We start from the raw sequence: 25,410 nt of genomic DNA, 5'->3' as shown, positions 1-25,410 counted from the left end.
TATCTTTTTCTTTTTTTAATAACTTTTTATTGATAGAACTCATGCCAGGGTAATTTTTTTTACAACATTATCCCTTGCATTCACTTCTGTTCCGATTTTTCCCCTCTCTCCCTCCACCCCCTCCCGCAGATGGCAAGTAGTCCTATACATGTTAAATAGGTTACAGTATATCCTAGATACAATATATATGTGCAGAACCGAACAGTTTTCTTGTTGCACAGGGAGAATGGGATTCAGAAGGTACAAATAATCTGGGAAGAAAAACAAAAATGCAAGCAGTTTATATTCATTTCCCAGTGTTCTTTCTTTGGGTGTAGCTGCTTCTGTTCATCTTTGATCAATTGAAACTGAATTAGCTCTCTTTATCGAAGAGATCCACTTCCATCAGAATACATCCTCAAACAGTATCATTGTTGAGGTATATAATGATCTCCTGGTTCTACTCATTTCACTTAGCATCAGTTCATGTAAGTCTCACTAGTCCTCTCTGTATTCATCCTGCTGGTCATTCCTTACAGAGCAATAATATTCCATAACGTTCATATACCACAATTTACTCAGCCATTCTCCAATTGATGGGCATCCATTCATTTTCCAGCTTCTAGCCACTACAAACAAGGCTGCCACAAACATTTTGGCACAAAGTATCTTTTTCATTAGCAGAGTTATTATTAATTATATGGAAGATTTAAGACAGTGATGCACCAGGATTCTAGAGATCCCATGGATGAAGAATGCTGCCCACTTTATGACAGGGAAATGATGGACTCATAGGCAGTATGGGAACACGTTTCTGAACATGGTCAACACAAGGATTCATTTTCCTTAACTATGCTTATTTGAACTAAGCATAGTTTTGGATTGTTTCCCCCAGTGTAGGAGGAGTGGGAAGGAGAAAAAAAATAACTAGAAAAAATCTATAACTGGTTAAATAATAATAAACTACAAAAGTGGAAAACTTGGGGATGGGGAAGACTATATGATTTCATTGCTGCAAAGTCTTCCTCCATGTCTTAACAAGTGAACTTCATTAACTCAACAGTCTCTCGAGCAAAAATTAAACTACACTGGTTTCTGGCCAGCAGGTTTTGGACAGATTTTTCACTTTCTCTTAGTGTCACCTTCAGGAACCAGGATCCCCTCCATGCCATTGAAGGGCATCAGAGTGGGGTTTTATTGGAGAAACAGAGGTATTGCTGGATATGATCTTTCACATGTTCATAGTGCTCGACACTTCTCAAAATACTTTCACAAAGATTTTCCTCTTTAGAGCAAGAGTTATTAACTTTTTCTCTGCGATGGACCTATTGGACAGTTCAGTGAAGCCTCTGAATCCTTTCTCAGAACAATGTCTTTAAAGGCACAAAATGAAACAGAGGAATACAGAGAAAATCAATTATATTTATATTGTTACTTAATGTTTAATATTAAAATATTAAGAAAGCAAGTTCACAGACTCTGTGGGGGTCCATGCACCCTAGATTAAGGACTGTTGCATTAAATCTGTCCAATAGTATCTAATGATCTACTAGAAATAGTCTACTGAGATGGGAAGATGATACCATAATGAATTTAATCTTCCTGAGGATATATTCAGCTAGTTAGAGATGAATTTGACATTAGAAACCAGTTCTTCTGACTCCTAATTAAAAGTTCTCAGTGACAAAACATATGGAACTGAGTGCTGTGAATAATAATTTTTTTAAAATAAGAATTATAGCTAACAATTATCTTGTGGTTTAGGATTTGCAAAGGGCTTTATAAACACTATCTTATTTGATACTCACACTGACCCAGTACTCTCTCTCTTCCATTGCCTGGCTGCCTTCCTATTATCATCAAATTTGACCCCAAAAGAGAGAAGAAAACTCCTTACTCCAGTTCCTTTGCAAAAGTTGGATATGGGAAGGGGAGGACCCATAAGTTTAGAATATTGGATGTAATATTTTACTTTTTATAGCTGGTTAATTTTACAGAACTTCTTTTTTCTTTCTTTTTACAAATCTGGAAATAGAGTAGGTACAAAGTGAGAAATCTAGATGATATAGAACACAAAAAGGATAAATAAAATTTTATTTAAAGAACACCTGGTGGAAGCTTATTTTGGGTGTTATATATCATCATGCTTAAGTATCTTGAATCCTAAATAGTCATTGGTTTTCAGCATTTAAAAATATGAGGCAAAAAAGAAGATGAGGATATCGTATTTAGAATTTTATATATGCTTGTTTTCACATAGATGCCATCTCTAGACACACTGTTACACATACATCTTTTTCTGCCACAACACGTATCAGCAGAGAGAGAAGAACATGGTAGCTAATAAATATGGGCAGTCACAAGTCCCAGACCTAGGTCTAACATTATTTCCATGGCATTGATTAAAGATTAGAAAAATCTGATCATGTACTATAATATGCCAGATTTCTTGAGTTTTATAACATAGCTAGGATGTATAACAAAATAGGAATCTCTCAAAGCACATAGATGCATTGTCAAGGAGGACCTAACACTAAGATCTAGAAGTCTAAATACCAGCTTTAGGTGCAAATTGCAATTATATTTGAGAAATGAGATCTTTAATCAAAACACTAGCTGATGAAATTGTTTCCCAGTTTTCTATTTTCATTCTAACCTTGGTTGCATTGGTTTTATTTATTCAAAACCTTTTTTAATTTAATCAAAATTATCTATTTTGAATTTTATAATGTTGTTTATCTCTTGTTTGCTCATAAATTCTTCCCTTCTCTAAAGATCTGATAAATAAACTATTCCTTGCTCTCTCAATTTGCTTATGATATCATCCTTTATGTCTAAATCATTAACTTATTTTGACCTTATTTTGGCATTAGTGTGAGATATTGACCTATGCCTAATTTCTGCCATGTTATTTTTGAGTATTTCCATCAATTTTTGCCAAATAGGGAGTTCTTTTTTCAGAAGCTGTAGTCTTTGGCCTCGTTTCTCAAATATATAGAAAATTTGAGTTAAATTTATAAGAATACAAGTCACTCACCAATTGATAAATGGTCAAAGAACATGAAGCAACAATGTTCAGATGAAGAATTTATGCTATCTATAGTCATATAAAAAAGTCCTAAATCACTATTAATTAAAGAAACATAAATCAAAACAACTCTGAGGTACTACCTCACATCTATCAGATTGATTAATATGTCAGAAAAGAAAAAATGATAAATGTTAGAGAAGATTTTGCTGATGGAGTTGTGAACTGACCCAACCTTCTAGAGAGCAATTTGAATTTATGTCCACAGGAGTTTAAACTGTGCATCCCTCTTTATCCAGCAATAACATTATTAGGTCTGTGTCCCAAAAAGATCATAAAAAGGGGGAAAGAAGTACAAAAAAAAGCAGCTCTTTCTGTGGTGGCAAAGAATTGGAAATTGAGGGGAAGTCCATCAATTGGAGAATGGCTGAACAAATTGTGGTATATGGATATAATGGAATACTATTGTGCTATAAGAAACGCCGAGCAGGTAGATTTCAGAAAAACCTGGACTTACATGAACTGATGCTGACTGAAGTGAGCAGAACCAGGTGAACATAATACACAGTAACAGCAACATTGTGTGATGATCAACTCTGATACTGTGATAGACTTAGCTCTTCTTAGAAATACAATGATCCAAAACAATTTCTAAAGACTCATGATGGAAAATACTATCCACATCTAGAGGGAGCTATGATTCTGAATGCAGATCAAAGCATACTATTTTCACATTTTTGTTTTTTTCTCCTTTCTTGTTGTTTTTCCTTTTTGTTCTGAGTCTTCTTTCACAACATGACTAATATGGAAATGTTTTATATGATTGTACATGTATAACCTATATCAGATTGTTTGCTGTCTTGAAGAGGGGGGAGGAAAGAGAGGAAAGGAAAAAAAAATTGGAACTCAAAATCTTACAAAAATGAATGTGAAGGCTATCTTTACATGTAATCGGAAAAAAATAAAATACTATTATGTTCAAAAAAAGGGAAAAAAATTTTTAAATGTTTAATTGACACTATAGCCCTACTATTAATACCTATACAATATAATGGGAAAGAGGTGACTTTTCTGTGATTCAGTTTCCCCAATGACAAAATGGCAACAACAGCACTAAACTGTACCTCTTTAGTTACTTGATTGCCCAAATATGATGAAAGTAGAATTACTGGATTAAATCATCAAGAGAGTCAGCTTTAGATGGAAGTGGATTTCTATGACAAAGAGACCTAACTGAGTTTCAATGGATAAATGATGGACAGAAACAGCTACAGCCAAAGAAGGAACACTGGGAAACGAATGTGAACTATTTGCATTTTTGATTTTCTTCCCGAGTTATTTTTACCTTCTGAATCCAATTCTCCCTGTACAACAGGAGAACTGTTTGGTTCTGCAAATATGTATTATATCTAGGATATACTGCAATATATTTAACATATATAGGACTGCTTGCCATCTTGGGGGGGGGAGTGGAGGGAGAGAGGGGAAAAAACGAAACATAAGCGAGTGCAAGGGATAATGTTGTAAAAAATTACCCTGGCATGGATTCTGTCAATACAAAGTTATTATTAAATAAAATAAAATTTAAAAAAAAAAAGAGAGAGTCAGCTTTAGTAGGGATTATGGATGAGGAAGAATCTTTTCTTGTGAATGTGATATATGGATATTCAGAGATAGATAACAATTCATAGTGTTTAAAGGGCTAACTTTGAAGTCAAGAACTTGAGTGCTAGTCTTGCCTATGATATATATCAATTAGATTATAAGAAATCATTTAACCTCTCAGCACCTTCCATAAATCCTAAAACTACAAAATAACTATTAAGTATAGAGTAGATAAGAAGGGTATATGCATTTGTTAAGCACCTACTGTGTGCTAGGCACTTTGCTAAGCATCCTGACTCCAGACCTAGAATTGCAGCTGGAAAAATAAGATTAATAAGACCTGGTTTTGAGATCTAGTTCTTTATATTATATGTCTACAAGTAGATCATTTAATTATTCTGAGACTCAATTTCCTCATATTCTCATATTGTTTTTACAAAATCTGTATGGAAGAGCTCAATTACAATCATACACATAAGTTTCTTGTAACCATAAAATACTACATGAGCTGGCAGAATCACAGATTTAAAAATGGAAAGTATCTAAAAAGATCATTTAGTCCAATGAAATTAAACTCAAAATGCAACAGGGACTACTAAATTGTATAAAAGGACTTCTGCTAACCTCATATTGAATGGTTAACACTATACCCATCAAATGAGGAATGGCTGAATAAGTTATGGTATATGAATATACTGGAATATTAGTGTCCTGTAAGAAATGATGAGCAAGCTAATTTTAGAAAAGCTTGGAAAGACTTACAGGAATTGATACTAAGTAAACTGAGCAGAACCAAGAGAACATTGTACACACAGTAACAGCATTGTGTGATGATTAACTATGATGGACAGCTTTTCTCAGCAAAATGATGATTCAAGAGAATTCCAAAAGACTTATAATGGAAAACTGCATTTTTATTAATTTTATTAAAAATTTCCTAATCATATTTTTATCTGGTTTGGACAAGACATAGGTCACACTGTTTGACCCTTTTGCTTTTTAAATATGTTTCTCATTTAGCCACTATGGAGAATGGAACCCACAAATGTTATCATTATTGTTCAGTTGTCTCATTCTGTATCTGACTCTTTGTGACCCTATTTGAGATTTTCTTGGCAAAGATGCTGAAGTGATTTGCTATTTTCTTCTCTATCAGTTTTACAGATGAGGAAACTGAGGCAAACAAATTAAGTGATTTACCCAGAGTCACGCAATAAGTGCCTGAGACTGGATTTGAACTCAGGAAGATAAATATTCCTGACTCCAGGTCTGGCACTTAATCCACTGCACCACCTAACTGCCATACCTAGTGTTGGTGAATTTGTGCAATTCTGTCACCTTACATATAAAACAGAAATTGATTTGAAATAGAATTTGATCTCACCATTCAATGGCAGAATCCCTGCTTTCCAGATCCTTGCAGTCTGAATCGAGGAATATGTCCTTATAAATTCTCCCACAAAGGCAGAACATATCTGGAGCAGGATGATCACATGTTTGAAGAACCTGAAGCATCACTTGTAGTGCCTTCCCTCGGTCACCGGCATGATTTCTCCTGAAACATATTCATGTGTCATCATGAAAGACTAATAGCAAACAAAGGTGACTTTTTTTGTAAACCTGCCCTAGAGGCTGTAAAACTGTGTATATTCTTTGATTCAGCATTCTGATCTATATTCCAAAGATAATTTTTTTAAAAGATAGAAGGGAACCATCTTTATTTGTATAAAAATAATTTTAGCAGCTCTTTTGGTGGCAAAAAAATTGAAAATTGAGGGAATACCCAATAATTTAGTACAATAGTTAAAGAAGTTGTAGCAAAGAGATATAATGGAATATTATTATTCTATAGGAAATAACAAGCAGGATAATTTCAGAAAACCCTGAAAAGATATACATGAACTGATGCAAAATGAAGTGAACAGAACTAGATGAATGTTGTATACAGTCACATCAGTAGTGTAGGACAAACTGGGAGGAGCTTATTCCTCTTAGCAATACAATTAATGCAAGACAATTCCAAATGACCAATGATGAAGCATACCATCTGCCCCAGAGTAAGAACTGTTTGAATTATTGTTTGAATAAGACTCAAGCATGCTATTTTTCACATTCTTTCCTTTGCTTTTACTCAAGACTTCTTATACAAAATGATTAATTTGGAAATGTTTTACATGATTGCAAATTTTTAAAAATAACTTTTTATTGATAGAACGCATGCCAGGGTAATTTTTTACAGCATTATCCCTTGCATTCACTTCTGTTCCGATTTTTCCCCTCTCTCCCTCCACCCCCTCCCCCAGATGGCAAGCAGTCCTTTACATGATGAATAGGTTATAGTATATCCTAGATATAATATATGTGTGCAGAACCAAATAGTTCTCTTGTTGCACAGGGAGAATTGGATTCATAAGGTATAAATAATCTGGGAAGAAAAACAAAAATGCAAGCAGCTTATATTCATTTCCCAGTGTTCTTTCTTTGGGTGTAGCTGCTTCTGTCCATCTTTGATCAATTAAAGCTCTCTTTATCGAAGAAATCCACTTCCATCAGAATACATCCTCAAACAGTATCGTTGTTGAGGTATATAATGATCTCCTGGTTCTGCTCATTTCACTCAGCATCAGTTCATGTAAGTCTCGCCAGTCCTCTCTGTATTCATCCTGCTGGTCATTCCTTACAGAACAATAATATTCCATAACGTTCATATACCACAATTTACTCAACCATTCTCCAATGGATGGGCATCCCTTCATTTTCCACTTTCTAACCACTACAAACAGGGCTGCTATAAACATTTTGGCACACACAGGACTCTTTCCCTTCTTTAGTATCTCTTTGGGGTATAAGCCCAGTAGAAACACTGTTGGATCAAAGGGTATGCACAGTTTGATAACTTTTTGAGCATAGTTCCAAATTGCTCTCCAGAATGGCTGGATGTGTTCACAATTCCACCAACAATGTGTCAGTGTCCCTGTTTTCCCACATCTCCTCCAACATTCCACATTACATGATTGCAAATTTATGACATATAACTGATTGTTTATCATCCCAGGGAGTGAGGAGAAGAGGAAGGAAAAGAGGGATAAAATTTGGAGTTCAAAACTTTTTTAAAAAATCTTTAAAATCATTTTAACATATAATTTAGGAAATTTTTCGTATGTGTATATGTAAATATGTTTATGTATATAAAATAGATACAGATTTTAAAACCCTGCACTAGAACAACAGTTTAGGTCTTCTGCTTAAACAAGCAATAACCTGCTTTCCTTTAAAATATATCAATAAGTACATTGAGTCAGACATTTATTAAGCATCTTATTATATCCTCCATGATAGGGATAAAAGAAAAAAAAAAATTCAAGCTTTTGCCCTCAAAGAATTTACAAGATAAAAGAGAAGAAATGTATAAATACACACACATGCACATACATATGTACATTGTAGTTGTTTAGTTGTATGCGTCATGTCTGACTCTACATGACCCATTTGGGGTCTTCTTGACAAAGATACTGGAGTGGTTTTTCATTCCTTCCCCAACTCATTTTGTCAATGAGAAAACTGAGGCAAATAGAGTTAAATGACTTGCCCAAGCTCACACAGTGTTTACAAAATATCCATGTATACATGTGTATACATGTGTATAAAATATGAGTTTATGTACATTGTATAAACATATTTTACTCAGAATCACTTAATTTGTGCCAGAGGCAGAATTTAAACTTGAGTCTTCCTGATTTCAAGTCTACTCTTCTATCCACAGTGATACTTAATTGCTTCATTCTAATGAGATTTTTGATTTGGATGCTACCCAAAGCACCTGATGTATTCTTTCTCTATTCATGATATTCTTACTCATTCAGTTTACACACTGTTCTCTTGATAAAGAGTTCATTTACTCCATTCTCTTTGCTTATTCCTTCAAGACAGCCAACCCTATTCCCAACTGAATCAGTTTTGTTAAACATTTTTAACAGATGACATTTATCCTTAAACTAATCTCTGAATCCTATGGAGAAAAAAAATAAAATAATTTAAACATTTAATGAGTTACAAAATTTCTACTTTTTGCTATGAGTCAAATTTTTCTAAGATGTCCAATGTTCAGATTTATGAAAAGGCTGCACTAACTTCCTGAAATTCTTAGTTATCAATGTGATTTTAAGCCTTTGGGATCTAGTTACCCCTAGATTTAATCCATATTGTTCTTAATTTGAAATTTATGTTTTCCATTAACCACAAAAGTCATTTGAGGTTGGGAGGAAAAGTATATATACACATGTGCACATCTCAAACATTTGCAAGGGAAAAAGCAAAGAGAACTTTTCAGTTAAAAGCCATTTTAAGGAGAACTGCTAAATGGTCTAATCCCCTAGGAGATTAAAAATCCGCTTTGCTTATCTGCTTATAATTTCCAGACCCCAAGGTATCTAAGAACAAGCCAATATTTCAGTTGTGTTTAATCAGTCACCAACATGAGCAGTAGCCAGCTGCCAGTTTCTGGCAACATGAAAATTTTGTCAATTAATAGAAACCAATGAACTAAGGTTTGCTCTACTGAAAAGTATTTTCACAAGCTCCTGAGACCCTTTTATGCCTCTTCTCCCCCCTTTTTTTCTTTAGCTTTCCCTAAAACAACAAAATGCTTAATAAAAATTATAGATCAACAAAAGACAGTGATTTGAAGAGTTGAGGAGGAGAGGAAAAGAAAATGATCGTTTTTCAAAGTTTGGTTTTATTTAGTACTCTATAATAAATGACATAGGAGTTCCAGTTCAGCTGTATGACCTGAGGCAAGTCATTTAAATTCTCTGAATCCCAGTTCCTTATTTGTAAAATGAAGATAATAACGCCAGCCCTCAGCCTCTTCAGTGGGACTCTTATAAAAATCACATGAAACCCTTGGAAGCACTTCATAAACTATAGGCTATTTTTATATCCATGGAAGAAGAAAAAAAGAGAATATTCCTCCACCCAGCATTGACTAAGAATGTTGTCTTAAAAGAAACAAAGCCAGCAAGATGAAAAATGCTATCCACCTCCAGAGAGAAAATTAATGAATTCTGACTGAAAATGGAAGCATAATTTTTCATTTTATTTTTAATTTTTCTTGCTTTTTATGGCCACATGGCTAATATGTAAATATGATTTACATAACATATATCTTACAATAATGGATGGGGAGGAGCAGGCGGAGAAAAAGAATTTGAAACTCAAATATTTTTTAATGGATGTTTTTAAAAACCAGCAAACAAGTAAAATGAATGGAGTCAGGATTTGGAGTCCAAATCCTATCATATCCCTTACTACCTGTGAGATCTTATGAAAATGGAGCATCTAAAAGCTAGGTGGCGTCATAGTGCATAGAGTGATATTCATGGAGTCAGGAAAACTTACCTTCATGAATTCAAATCTGACCTCAGACACTATAATGTGTGATACTGAGCAACTTAACCCTGTTTGCCTCAGTTTTCTCCTTTGTAAAACAAACTTGGAAAAGGAAATTACAAACCACTCCAGTGTCTTTGTCAAGAAAACTCCAAACAGGGTCACAAAGAGTCAAACAATAAAGAGGGGGTTAAATTCAAAATAAGATCCCCTTTAGCCATAAGTTGTGAACCTTTGAGGGATACTCTCTACAGCAGTGAAAATCCCACATGAAAATCCATGGTCATTCAACTTTTAATCAAAATTATAAATTCCTAGAAATAAGGGACTATGTCCTCTAGAACAGGGTTTTTAAAAACTTTTTCCACTCATGACCCCTTTTTTCCCCCAAGAAATTTTGACCCTGGGTATACAGGTTTATAAAATAGGTACATAAATCAAAAATTTACTGATATAAAACATAATTGCACGACCCCCATATTTAATCACGAGACCCCATATAGGATTGTGACCCACAGTTTAAGAAGCTGGGCTCTAGAATGTCAGACATGATGTCCTTTGAACATCTTTACAGTTGTCTAATAAATATCTGTCAATTGATGGATAGTTACATTCAGTTCCAGGTCTGTCACAGGTGGTCCTGCAGGCCTCCCGAATTCTGCTTATTTATAACATAACAAATGATCTGTGCTGATATTTCAGCCTTCTGATCATCAAGTCTTGAAAGTAAAACTAACATCTCATTCAATTATGATGGCTTTAAATGCAAGTAAGATTTGCTACCTGAAATCACCTTCCCCTTTATTCTTCTTTAGAAAACACAATACTGAGTTCTGGACGGTGTTTAACAAATACAGTAAAGTGGCTCACTGTTGAAGAAGAAAGTCTCTTCCAATGATCTGAATGTACAAATGGACAAGCAAAGGGTTTAGCTGGAGCAGCAAATGTGCTAATTTTATACCAACTTAAGTGCCAAAGTCAAAGAAATCACAGAATCACTCAAGAGAAATTCTTTTCCTCTTCTACAAATGAAAATTGGCTAAGGCCACACAGTATAAATATTATTAGTATGTTCTATTCATGAAGTTTTAATCTCTAACATTTCTTCAGTCTGAGCTTAAATGCATGGCTTTTACTTCCAAAAGAGTAATGTCCCCTAGGAGAAAAAAAAAAACTTAGGTCAAGCCATCAGTTGACAAAAAGTTCAGGCCAGGTCATCAGTGGCTGTGAATGGAATTGCCAGCTGACATCTCTGTTGATGTTGGGAAGAATGTGCCTGGTTAATGTGCCAATAGTAAAATCCTAATCTTGGCGAGTAATCATGGCAAAGAGGGGAAGGATTACCTTGATTTTAAAAAGTCAATGAACTTTTTCTCTCCTTTAGAACCTGGTGGAAATGGAGATCTTAGTTCAAAGTTTGAGTACCACACCAGAAAAAGTTTGGTGAACTTGGAATTGAAGATGACACGGGTTCAGATACTGACTCAGCTGTCTGTTATCTGTGTGATCAGGAATATTTTATATCTAGAAAAGTCACAGTTTTTACTAATGAGTGGTCTGTTGTGATGGAAAGAGCCATCCACATCCAGAGAGAGAACTATGGAGCAAAACATAGTGTTTTTACCTTTTTCTTGTTATTTGCTTGCTTGCTTATTTTTTTCTCATGTTTTTTTTCTCTTTTAATCTGATTTTTCTTGTACAGCAAGACAAATATGGAAATATATTTAGAAGAATTGCATGTGTTTAACCTATATTGGATTGCTTGCTGTCTAGGAAAGTGGGGAGGGGGAGAAAGGAGAAAAATTGGAACACAAGATTTTGTAAATGTAAATGATGAAAATTATCTTTGCATGTATTTGGAAAAATAAAAAGCAATTTTAAAAAGATGAGGGATCTAAACTAGATGACCCCTAAAGTCCCTCCCAACTTTACATCTATGGTTCCATGAACTTTTGTTTAGCCCATTACAATCCACCTCTTCTCCCTCTTTCAATTATCCACCATTTCTATTGCCAAAATTATCTTCTGATTTCTCCATGACTATTAATTATTCCAATCCCCGTCTAAAAACTATAAAGAATGTATTATATTATAAATATTTGTATTAATATATTGACCCCTCCAGCCACTCTCTCTATCCCACTCTCTTCTGAGTCACTTTGTTGGGGAAGTAGATAGAGCCTTAGGTCTGGAGTAAAAAAGAATCCATAGACACAAAATACTAGGCACAACTACAAATTAAAACTATGGAGTTTAAATGCAGATCGAAGCATAATGTTATCAACTTTTTTTGGTGACTTTTCCCTTTTGTTCCGCTACTTCTTTTAAAACATGGATAATGTGGAAATATGTTTAACATGATTGTACATGTATAATCTATATCAGATTACTTGCTGTCTTGGAGAAGGGAAAAAGGAAAGAGAGAAAAACATTTGGAACTCAAAAGTTTATAAAAAAGAAATGTTGATGTGCAAAAATGTTTGTAGCAGCTCTTTTTGTAATGGCGAGGAACTGGAAACTGAGTGAATGCCCATCAGTTGGATAATGGCTGAATAAGTCATGATATATGAATGTTATGGAATATTATTGTTCTATAAGAAATATGAGCAGACTGATTTCAGAAAAGCCTGAAAAGATTTATATGAACTGATGATAAGTGAAATAAGCAGAACCAAGAGCACACAGTACTGTACACAGTAACAACAAAATAATGTGGTGATTCAATGAACAATGAAGTGATTCAAGGCAATTCCAGTAGACCTGGAATCCGCATCCAAAGAGAGAACTATGGAGACTGAATGTGGATCGAAGTATAGTACTTTCACTTTTTTGTTGTTGTTAGTTTTTTCTTGTGTTTTTTTCCCCTTTTGACTTGATTTTTCTTGCATAGCATGATGAAATGTGGAAATATGGTTAGAAGAATTGCACATGTTTAACTTATATCAGATTGCTGTATTGGGGAAATGGGAGAGGTGAGAGAGGGAGAGGAAAAGGGAGAAAGGAAGGAAAAGGAAAATTTTTTTAAAAAAGAATTCCTTGGGGGAAATGAGAAGTTAAATGGCTTATTACAATCAGTATCTATCTAAGATGAGATTTAAATTTACATTTTTCTAAATCCCAAACAGTTCTTTACACAATACTCAGGTAGTATCAAACTCAAATGGAAAAAGATCTTTAAAGGCTACACATGAATTAAATTATTATCTGTGTTAGATTGCATTTTAAATTTTATTTTGTTAAAAATTTTCCAATCATATTGTAATCTGATTCCAGCTCCAATTGCTTTGTGGGCCGCATATAACCCAAGGGACGGAATTTTGATACCTCTGAACTACACCATTTTTTTTGTCATTTAATCATTTCAGTTGCATCCAACTCTTTGTGACTTAATTTGGGGTTTTCTTGGCAAAGACACAGAAATGGTTTGCATTTCCTTCTCTAGCTCATTTTACAGATGAGAAAATTGAGGCAAATGGGGTTAAGTGATTTAAGGGTCACACAGCTATTAAGAATCTGAGGTTGGATTTAACTCAGGTCTTGCTAACTCCTGGACTGACATACTATCTATGTTGCCATCTAGCTGCTCCACCAAACCATATTATCTCTACTATATATATATTAAATTATTTGCAATACTTTTACAGTTTTAATTTATATTTTCCTAAAACTGGAGTAGGAATTTACTGCTGGAGGTCTATACTCCAGGTCAATAATTTACTTTATCTTGCCTTTAAAAACAAAGACATATAAAAAAGGCATTTTTAAAAACAGAATTTTAGTGTAGTTCAGCTTAAAATTTTAGTTTTTCCCCATCATTGTTTAGTAAAAAGTATGCTACTCACTGGCAAGCCAAACAAATTAATATTTTTTCTCTTACATGATTCTAAAAATCATTCAATGCACTAACAATTTCCCAAAGCAATCCAGAGTCATATCCTCTTATTAAAAAAAAAAAAAAGTACCCAAAATGATATGATGGGCTATATTCTAGTTGCTCACCATAATCTAGGTATCATGAATTTTCCATCCACTTCTTTTTTCTACTGGGTTTTTCTTTCAAATCATTTGCAATTTATGTGAGAAAACCTTTTAGTCTTCTGAGACTCAATGTGACTAGTAATGTGCAATCTACAAAAAGATGAATTTAGGGAATCTCAACAATGACAGAAAATCCTTTTGCTACTTAGTTTCACCCAGTGAAAACATCCTTTGTTGCTTCTGATGAAAATTTAAGATGTGCTGATGGTTTTACTCACAGGTCACCGAACAAAGTTATCTATGCAGTCTCAACTGCCAAAAGATCATGTGTGATTTTAACATAGATGTTAGAGCAGCTCAATTGAAGTTAGATTTTTTTTAAATAGCATTTTAAATTGACTACTGAGTCAAGCTTTTTTTTTAAACTGCATTGTTCTGCAAACAATGGACCCACAGCAGTTGTGTGGTGTACTGCCCAAAATAGCCTGCTTTACATTTTATCTCACTTGATCCTTACAGTCTATCATAGAGATACGATTTTATCCTAATTATAAATTTAAAAAACTGAGGTTAAGAGGTTGATGACTTGCCCAGGATTATACAGCTAACAAGTGTCTACAACAGAATTTAAATCACTAAAAATATGATAAATACAAATTAAAATAACTCTGGGATTTTCCCTCACATTTAGATTGGCAAAAATGACAGAAAAGGAAAATAGCAATTTTGGAATGGTAGGGGAAATCAGGCACACTGATATGTTGTTGGTAAAGCTGTGAAATAGTCTAACCATTGTAGAAAGCAATTTACCCCAATAATACCCCCAATACAATAAATTGTTCATTCCTTTTGACTGAGTAATTCCACTATTAGACATAACTCAGAGATCTAAGGCAGAGGAACATGTGGACAAAAATATTTACAGCAAAATATTTTTTCATAGCAAAAATTGGAAACAAAGTGAGTATCCATCAGTTGGGAGATAAATGAATGAGCTGTGGTAGACAAAAGTAATAGAATATTATTGTACTATATTAAATCATAATGACAAAAGAGAGATTGGAGAAGAAGGAGGAGAAGTAATTTGATTTCAATTATACCTGTGAGGTTAAGTCAAAGATATTTCCCTATTAGCCATATTACAAAAGAAAACATGAACAAAATAAGAAAATAAAAATAAAGTTTTAAAAAATATATTTCAATCTGCATTTAGAGTTCATTGGCTTTCTTTCTAGAGGTAGAAAAGCATTTTTCATCATGGTTCCATTGGAATCTTGAATCATTGTCTTGGTCAGAGTATCTGAGTCATTCCTAATGATATTGCTATTACTATATATAATATTCTTCTGGTTCTACCTACTTCATTTTCCATTAGCTCATATATGTCTTTCCAGAACTAAAAACACTTCTAAGTAGGTCATACTATGTGTACTATATCAAAACTTGCTCATGACCACCATGAGTTTCTCTTTGCCACTTCTGTGCTACCATTTCAACCTTTCCAATGCAAAATATCCAAGTTAGATTAGAATGTGGACATAAGAGTATGGAGGGCTGAAAGAAGAGATGACAGAAATAACTATTAATTGGAAGTAGGCTAGGAAGACCATGGAGGAATTAGAATTTCTATTAGGTATTGCAGGATGTATCGGATGCCAATCTGCAGATATGGTGGGGTTGTAGGAAGGATCGGAAAGGACATTCCAGAGCTACAAAGGACCGCACACAGGAAAATGATAAATATATTTGACTCCATTCCAGAAGAAAAGGGATTTGAGTGCCCTTAAAATAAGCTATCATTTCAAAAAGTGAAAAATGTCTTCCTAGCACCTGCCTTTTCACATTTTACTTATGAAATTTAGTCTGTCACATGCTATGGTTAGGTAAAACTATCTAAACTCCTGCCAGACTGTAAAAGTGATTCTGCTACTCAGGGACCTTTTCCTAAGAAGGTATTAATGTTTATAGAAATGCAATACTTGATAATAAACAATAATAGAGTATAATATTGACTCAGATAAATGAAAGCAGCCACAAGTTGCTTTTTTAAAAAAAAAAGATGATAGAGGGGTGCAGTGAAGAAAAGAAGGAGAAAAAGGAAGAGAAGCAAAAGGAGATAAAGGAGGAGAAGGAAGAGAAGAAAAAGAAGGAAGAGGAAGAGGAGGAGGAAGTCTCCATTACTCTAAAAAACTTCATTGAGGAAATGAGTTGGTGGATTTAGGAAAAATGTGGAAAGAATTAGCCCTATTAACAAAGATGTTATCTACCTTCAAAGGACAAACAAGTGTAGAACAACCCTACATAGATGAATATGAGTGTATGTGTATTATTATAGATACCTATAAATATGTCTATAGATGTATGTATATAATATATGTGTGTGTATGTGTATACACATATACAGGCATGCACACATGTATATATAAATATATCTGCACTTAATTGTAGTCTTCTTGGGGGAAGGGAGGTAAAATTTCCTCTTTATATAATAAAGTAAAAAGTGCACAGCAGAGAACAAAAGAAAACCTAAAAGAAAGCTGTAATGTTCTTCTCTCAAATATAATGGTTCTCTGGGAGCAGGTTTCTTGGGGAGCTTCTGGAGGCAGCCTTTCAATTCTGTGTAATAATTGCCTCAAATGCAGCCAGCTGTTAAAAGTTCAGATCCTTTATTTTCTCCTTCAAAATAGCCCTGTTAGCTTTCTTAGAGGCCTCTTTCCTTGGTTCTAAGAGCTCTTGTTGCTAGTCCTTTAGCTCTTCCAGAAAGCAAAGATGGATAGCTCTCAATATAATGTGCAATATTTATTATTTAGGCTTTCTTGAAATGGAAGTTTATTGCTTTATATTTTGAATCCTCTCATGTTTTCTGTGCACATGGCAATTTTTTTCTATTTTGTAGTTAAGTTTTAAATAAATAACTAGCTCTAGTGAAATTTGAACTACATCTTTTTTCTTAATCTTTTTGGGAAGATCTGATAAAGATTATGGACCCCTTGTCAGAACAGTGTTTTCTTAAATTTACAAAACACATATGATTACAAATAAAATCAATCATATTGAAATAGTCATCAAAATATTAAAAAACAAATGACATCCCCAAATTAAGGGGGATGGGGCAGTCTCTTCATCAAGCAGAAGTACTAGAAAAAATAATAGTCATTTGAGACTGATATTTTCCCTATCCAAAAAGGGCAGCCTGGAAGAGGAGAAAGAACTCAGTAAAAGAGATTTTAAGGGATTATTGGATCATAGTTTTAGAGTTGGAAAAGGACCTGAAAGGTCACTCACAACCTCCTCATTGTACAGATAAGAAAAGGGAGTCACAAAGAGTACCTGTCAAGACAAAAAATGACGTGCCGAAATGAGATTAGAAACTTCCTAAGAAATTTATGTCCTGATTCCAGCTCTGGGACTCCACTAACCACTCCAAGATTCCTCAGGGTCTTTCTGGAGGTTTGCAGCATGATAATGAAGTAATTCGGAGTGTGAGGAATGAAAGAAGAATGGTGATAGTAGAACTAAGACTGAGATATATCTATTATCCCCAGGGACATTTTCAAAAAATACCAGCAGGAAGTATCACTTTCTTCTTCCCCCATCCCCTTTAATGAAAAAAGACTCACAAGTGAAGCAATGCGTTCCATATTCTGGAAGAGCAGCCATAAGGTTGGGGAGACTCAGTCTATCCACACCTCCCCTTACTCATCTTCACAGCTCTTGATTAACAATGATAAAGTTTTAAGGATTTTCCTTTTAGTTTTGACTAATTTGGACAAGTTTTATAGCAAATTTTCTAAACCTTAGCATCTTCATAACATCTAACATTGATTACTTCTGAATTCCCCAGGTGTCTTGCTTAAGTATACCAGGTATCAGAGGTTATAAATGTGTGATTTGCTACCTGACAGCTAAATAATAACAATAATAATAATAATAATATCTAGAACTTATCCCAAAATAACACTGAGCAGGCAATACGAAAGATACCCAACATCACCATTCAAAAGTCTGTACATACCATGAGAATGGTCAATAATTAATATGCATCAAGATTAATTACTCTGAAAATCCTAGTAGTGATGATTTTGCTATTTTAAAATTTTATATTCTAATGAAATAGAGAGATTTCACAAATATTAACATAATTTTCAAAAAGGAACAAGTTATTAAGCTGGTTATCCACGGTATTTTTCTCAGTCCAAATATGCAGCTTAAAGATATTTTAAAAGCAACTATATAACATATCTTAATTTGTAAAGAAAATGGTTTAAAGCAACTAGACAGAATGAATAGGAGGAGGTGGAAGTATGTTTGAAAAAAATATAATCATGACAAACTGTATTCTGAAGTCTCACTGATGGCAAACTAATTCTTAGAAAAATGTAGTCATGTATTAATTAATTGTTCTAATACTAACATTCAAAATAGACACACAAAATCGGATTTTCAATACCATCATATAATCATAATGCCCAATCAGCTTTGTAAATTTAGATGAATAGTATATGCAGAGAGACTATAGATAGTATATGTAGAGTATATACAAAAGACTTGTAGTTGATAGATATATGTAAAGAAGGAAGGAATGTAGCCAAGATACTTTAACTGATCTGTTCTTGCCCTAATTTTATTTACAAGCAAATCTAAGATGATCTTAAGAGTTAGTTGGATTTCCTTAACCCAGCCTCTGTGTAGTTCCTGAGAATTTTCTGGACAGCATCCTCAAAAAAAGGTTTTGGGGATACAGACTTACAATGAGGAATATAATGGGGTTTTTCTAGGGTTTTGTTTGTTTTTACAAATTTCATGACCTTTTAGTAGATAGCTATATGGGACCATGGTCTTCATATCAACACCTGAAAATAATAGTTCAAAGAACAAATAGTCTTGGTTTGGGAACTTTCTGTTGCTTTTTCTTGCCTTATCTAGTTGAAATATGGTAATTCATAGTTGCTTCTATGAATTAAAAAAAAAAAAAAGATCAGCCTGACTCTAGTCAAGGGGAGAGGTTTTCTAGCCATCAATCCTCAAAAGATAGGAGCACAGAGCCCCTCGGATGGCCCTGAGAGCTGAAGCCCAGCAGAAAGCAGCAACATTAACTGGGACATGATGAGGATGACAGTAATTCTCAGAACAGGTCGGCATATTATAACATCATACCATCATCAGAGGATGCTAGAAATCCTACAGAATCAGGTTCTTTGAGGTAGCATAGTAAAATGAACACCCTTGCCACATGCTATACATATCCCTCCAAGTATCCTCCATATTCATTCTCATTCTCTCATTTTCTCTCTCTAGATAGATAGATAGATAAATAGATAGACAGACTCCAGTAGTTCCCTATCACTTTCAGGGTTATATAGAAAATTCTGTTTATAAGAATTGTACATATATAAAATCTATATCAGATTATTTGCTGTTTTGGGAATGGGGAGATAAGGGAGGGAGGGAGAAAATTTTGTAACAAAAAGTTTTACAAAAATGAATGTTGAAAACTACATATCCATTTATTTGGAAGAATAAAATATTATTTAAAAAATGAAAATTCCATTTGATATTCAAAGACTTTCACAACCTAGCCCTCTTCTACTTTCCAGTCTTCTTATATCTTACAGTGTCACTGGCCTCCTGGCTGTTCCACAAAACAGGACACTTCTCTTGGCTCTAGGTATTTTCTCTGGCTGTTCACAATGCCTAATTTTCTCTATCTCCTCATCTCAGCTCACCTGCTCTGCTCAATTCCCCGCGGCTCACTTCCCTGGCTTCCTTCAAATCTCACCTTTGACAAAAAGACTTCCCCAATCTTTTTTTTTAATTTTTATTTAATAATAATTATGTTGACAGAACCATGCCAGGGTAATTTTTTTTTTTACAATATTATCCCTTGCACTCGTTTCTGTTCCGATTTTTCCCCTCCCTCCCTCCACCTCCTCCCCTAGATGGCAAGCAGTCCTTTATATGTTGGATATGTTGCAGTATATCCTAGACACAATATATGTTTGCAGAACCGAACAGGTCTCTTGTTGCACAGGGAGAATTGGATTCAGAAGGTAGAAATAACCCGGGAAGAAAAACTAAAATGCAAATAGTTCACATTCGTTTCCCAGTGTTCTTTCTTTGGGTGTAGCTGCTTCTGTCCGTCATTTAGCAATTGAAACTCAGTTAGGTCTCTTTGTCAAAGAAATCCACTTCTATCAAAATATGTCCTCATACAATATCGTTGTCGAAATGTATAATGATCTCCTGGTTCTGCTCATTTCACTTAGCATCAGTTCATGTAAGTCTCGCCAGTCCTCTCTGTATTCATCCTGCTGGTCATTTCTTACAGAACAATAATATTCCATAACATTCATATACCACAATTTACCCAGCCATTCTCCAATTGATGGGCATCCATTCAATTTCCAGTTTCTAGCCACTACAAACAGGGCTGCTACAAACATTTTGGCATATACAGGTCCCTTTCCCTTCTTTAGTATTTCTTTGGGGTATAAGCCCAATAGAAACACTGCTGGATCAAAGGGTATGCACAGTTTGATAATTTTTTGGGCATAATTCCAGATTGCTCTCCAGAATGGTTGGATTCATTCACAACTCCACCAACAATGCATTAGTGTCCCAGTTTTCCCGCATCCCCTCCAACATTCATCATTATTTTTTCCTGTCATCTTAGCCAATCTGACAGGTGTGTAGTGGTATCTCAGAGTTGTCTTAATTTGCATTTCTCTGATCAATAATGATTTGGAACACTCTTTCATATGAGTGGTAATAGTTTCAATTTCATCCTCTGAAAATCGTCTGTTCATATCCTTTGACCATTTATCAATTGGAGAATGGCTTGATTTCTTATAAATTTGAGTCAGTTCTCTATATATTTTGGAAATGAGGCCTTTATCAGAACCTTTAACTGTGAATATGTTTTCCCATTTTGTTGCTTCTCTTCTAATCTTGTTTGCATTAGTTTTATTTGTACAAAGGCTTTTTAATTTGATGTAATCAAAATTTTCTATTCTGTGATCAGTAATGGTCTCTAGTTCATCTTTGGTCACAAATTTCTTTCTCCTCCACAAGGACTTCCCCAATCTTTCTGTAATTTCTAATCCCTTCCCTCTATAAATGATTTACTATTTATCCTGTTTACAAATTACATGTACATAATTATCTGCTTATTTTCTCTTCCACTAGACTGTGAGCTCCTCAAAGTCAAAGACTGTTGTTTTTTTTAACCTCTATGAATAACCTTTGAAGCCTGGTACAGAGTAAATGGTTAATAAATACTTATCAAGTGACTGAATGAAGTGATAGGTACTTGAAATGATTTTGATGGGAAGCATTTTTCTTAAATTTTGAAACTTTTCTGACCCTTAGCTGCACCTTACCCACTCCCTCACTATGAATGATATTGAGCTCTCTACACAAATAGTCAATAAATATTACTTAAACAGAACCTTCATAGCAGAAAGACTCAAACACAAGAGTTCAATGGAAATTTTAAGTAATTGGAAGACAAAGTTGGTCCAAAAAATCCTGTTTTTAAAAGTTCTGCTAGAAGCAGCAGAGTGGGCAATAATAGTAAAAACCAAACAGGACTGAACTAATCTCAGTCCCTGCCATGAATAGAAAAGTATTGCCATCCATGAGTCAGGCATCAGCCATTACTGGTCAACTTTCCTAATTAATTCATGACTATGTTTTGCCATGAGTTAAAGATCAATAGTAACTCATGAAAATTCTTCATTCATCTCTAGCTAAGTAAGTGGACTATGCTGTCTTTTTTTTTTTTTTAAGAAATACAAAATCTGAGAATCTAAAGAGTTGGAATGAAACTCAAAGTCCATTTAATCCAACCCTAGATAAAAATTGAATATTGTTTAGAAGATCCTTATAAACAAGTATATCTGTTTCAGGGAGGGAAATAACTTAGGGTTATTACAACCCCTATACAATTTCCATCCTCCATACCAGACTGACAAATTAATATCTTAAAACAAACACAAGTAAGACTACATCATTCTCCTGACCAAAAATGACTAAAGATTCTCTATTGCTTCCAGGACAAAATACTGACTCCTAGACTGGCTTTTAAGTTCCTCCATGGACCTTTCTCCCACATTCCTTTCCCAAATTATTTCATTTTACTGTAGTCTACATTCCAGTCAAAGTAGATTACCAGCTGTTCCTGAAATTCATCATTTCAGCTCCCATTTATGTTCCTTTGCACCAACTGTCCCCAGAGTGCCTTCTTAATTCTACTGCCTTCCTACTTTTAATTATTTCCTATTTATTTTGTGTATGTCTTGCTTTGTATATATTTGTTTTCAAATTGTCTCCCCCATTAGCTTGTAAACTCTTCAAGGACAAGGACTTTTTTGCCTCTTTTTGGATCTTCATTGCTTAGCAAAGTGCCTGGCACAGAGTAAGCACTTAACAAATGTATATTGATCAGTAGAGACTGCCTCTGCATCTATGTCTTTTAGAATTTCTACTTTCCTTCAAGGCTCCGCAGCTACCTCTCAAGTGAAACCTTTCCTTATCTCAGAGAATAGTACTTTTTGCTACTCTTCAGTTGTGGCTAACTTTTTGTGACCCCATTCGAGGTTTTCTTGGATCCTGGATTGGTCTTTCCTTTTCTAACTCATTTTTATAGATGAAGAACTGAGGCAGACAGGTTAAGTGACTTGCCAGGATCATATAGCTAATAAATGTCTGAGGCTGGATTTGAACTAGATCTTCCTGACTCCAGACTCAACACTATCCAAGCTTCCATCTCAAATTCCCTTGGTTTACATATCTGTGTACATGTATAACCCTTGCAGAATATAAACTCTTTCAGAACAGGGACTGGTTCTTCTTACTGTCATAATTCCCTTCACACACAGTACTCTGAAAAAATGTTTGTTTAATTTATTTGAAAGAAAAATAAATTCTTTTCGTCTTCTAAACAAAGACAGATCCCTAAACCTGGCATTTAAGGTCCTCTAAAATCTGGGTTCAACTTGTTTATTTCACTTTAATTTCTTTTATTCAGTATATTCCAACTGAATGGGATTATTAGTTATTTCCCCAACTCAGCAAGTCATCTTCTGTTTCCATGTATTATTTACAAAAGCTACAAAGCATTCTTTCCTCAAACTGCTTCTCTGAATTCCTTATGACATTTAAGGCTCTGACTAGGAGCCACCTCCTCGAAGCCTTCCCTTATCTCCTCCCTTCTTTGGAGCTTACTCCCCTCCCATAAATTATCTAAATCCTTCACAATCTGATCCTTTCCCATCTTTGTCCTCCTACTTTTCTTTCATCCATATACTATAGAACCAAAGAACACTGGCCTTCCTGCTTTTCCTTGAACATGACACTCCAAACCTTCTTCTTACTGCTGACATGTTCTCCCTACACACCTTTACCTCCCATCTTCCTTTAACACAGCTCAAATCCCACTTTCCATAGAAGGTCTTTCTTGGAAGGTTCCTTTCCCACTCCTTTCCTTTTAAATCCCATACATTTATACATATGTATGTCTATCTATATTTACATATATTATGTGTATGTATGTATAAGTATATATATAATTATTTACATGTTTTCTTTCTCTGATTCAAAAGTGAGCTTCCTAAGGACAAAATCTGCATTTCTGCCTTTCTTTATATCCTCCATGCATTCTTAGATAATATCCTTTATATCAGTACAATGCTCAGCACTCAAAATACTTAATCAATTGTTGTCTGACAATATTTTTTTCTCTGTGTACATATTGTACTATATTCATAGGATGCAAAATCCTTAGAAAGAGGGACTGTTTCATGTTTGTTTTTGTCTTCCTATCAAGAGCCACATCTGGCAAATGCTAAGCACTTAATAAATGCATCTTGAATTACATTGAAGCCCTCCTCTCATGAGAGTCATCAGCATAACTCTATTGAAAGGAAGGGAATATGTATTTTTAAGTGCCTGTTATGTGCCAGAAATTGTGTTAAGTGCTTGACTAATACTATCTCATTTGTGCTATTACTATCCCCATTTTACAGTTGAGGAAACTGATGCAAATAGAGATTATATGATTTGCCCAGGATAATACAAAATGTTTGAGATTGTAATTGAACTCAGACCTTAATCATTCCAGGTCCAGTGTTTGATCCAATATACCACCTGCCTGCCTCAGAGCCTAGAGAAAAGTAAGATTTGTAGGTATGTGTAAGTCTCCCATGGCACAGCCAGTCCTTGGAGGGCTCAATAGCAGTCACCAAGTCAAACAAAAACATGGTATCAGTCCACAGCTCAAACTAACTAGTTGTCAAGTTTGAAGGTGCCTCTTTTAGCTTTAATTCTCTATATCCTACTTCTCTCTGGCCTAAGAAAAGCATTGCTTTTGTTTGAGAAATTTTTGCACTTCTTAATTCTTTGAAAAAATTAATTAAACCTTGTACTTCTGATAGTAATTATCTAAATTTGTCACTTGAGGGAGGAGTGCTATCTTTTTTAAACTTCACATATAAATGATCATTCTTACCTGTTTAGTGCAAAGGCATAGTGGAACTTGATATTATGCTGATCAGCCAAATCACACGTAGGCAGCATCTCCAATGTTTCCACCAATTTTACCATAGCATCATAGTCCTAGCACCCAAGTGTCAAAAGGCGGGAAAGAAAAAAAAATAGATTTTTTTTTTTAGCTACAAAAAAAAAAAAAAACCTCAGTGAATTCCTCTATTGTAATTTATGATTAAAATTTCTTTTAAAAAAAAAACAGTATCATTTTGGCATAGGAATAAGGAGAAAGCCAAAAAATTTATATTTACTTGAATATGCAAATCTAGCAAGAGGATTAGGCATGTATTCAGCATTTGCCATCCACCAGGCACTATGCTAAGCACTTTTCAAATATTTTATCACTGGATCCTCTTCTGTTATTATCTTCATTTTATAATTGAAGAAAATGAAGCAGATAGAGGTTAATGACTTGCCCAGGAACATAGCTCATAAGTATCTGAGGCTTCCCATAAATACATGGGAAAGATTATGGCCACTTCTCAAGCAAAGAGAACAAAACTGAATTCTCCCTAATTTTGTCAAACAGGTTAAGAAGAAAACTGAGTATCATGAAAAAACACCATGTACTTTGAGTCATGGACTGTGTTCAAATATCGATTCTATGTTCTTCCCCTCACCTTGTCTTCGTCTTGGGCAAACCACAACCTCTCTGTCTCAATTTCCTCATCTGAAAAGGAAATGGACTAACTGACCCTAATGGTCCTTCTTACCTTTAGATCAATGATTTATAAGTTCAACTTTCCATAATTACAAGTACCATGTGTTCAAGTGTTATCATAATATTGTAGATTGGCTGGGCCATTGCTGAAAATCCTACCTGCTATTCTTTCATTTAGCCTAACCCTAATAATCAAGAAGCAAAACCTCTACATAGTAGAGGTTTC

General features: G+C 34.5%; 1 protein-coding gene across 1 annotated transcript in view; it reads right to left on the bottom strand.

Annotated features, from left to right (window-relative positions):
• MAP3K15 (mitogen-activated protein kinase kinase kinase 15) overlaps positions 1-25,410 on the bottom strand; it is a 143,095-nt gene that overhangs the window by 70,648 nt on the left and 47,037 nt on the right. The window contains exons 6-7 of the mRNA XM_051985155.1: positions 24,486-24,592; positions 5,997-6,167 (exon numbers count right to left, since the gene is read on the bottom strand). Of these exons, the coding sequence (XP_051841115.1) occupies positions 5,997-6,167; positions 24,486-24,592 (278 nt within the window). The remainder of the gene's footprint in view (positions 1-5,996; positions 6,168-24,485; positions 24,593-25,410) is intronic.

The sequence above is a fragment of the Antechinus flavipes genome, chromosome 3, assembly GCF_016432865.1.
Source record: "Antechinus flavipes isolate AdamAnt ecotype Samford, QLD, Australia chromosome 3, AdamAnt_v2, whole genome shotgun sequence".
Taxonomy (NCBI): domain Eukaryota; kingdom Metazoa; phylum Chordata; class Mammalia; order Dasyuromorphia; family Dasyuridae; genus Antechinus; species Antechinus flavipes.
The sequence above is the reverse complement of the archived record's forward strand: the minus strand, read 5'-3'. Positions and strand labels throughout refer to the sequence as shown.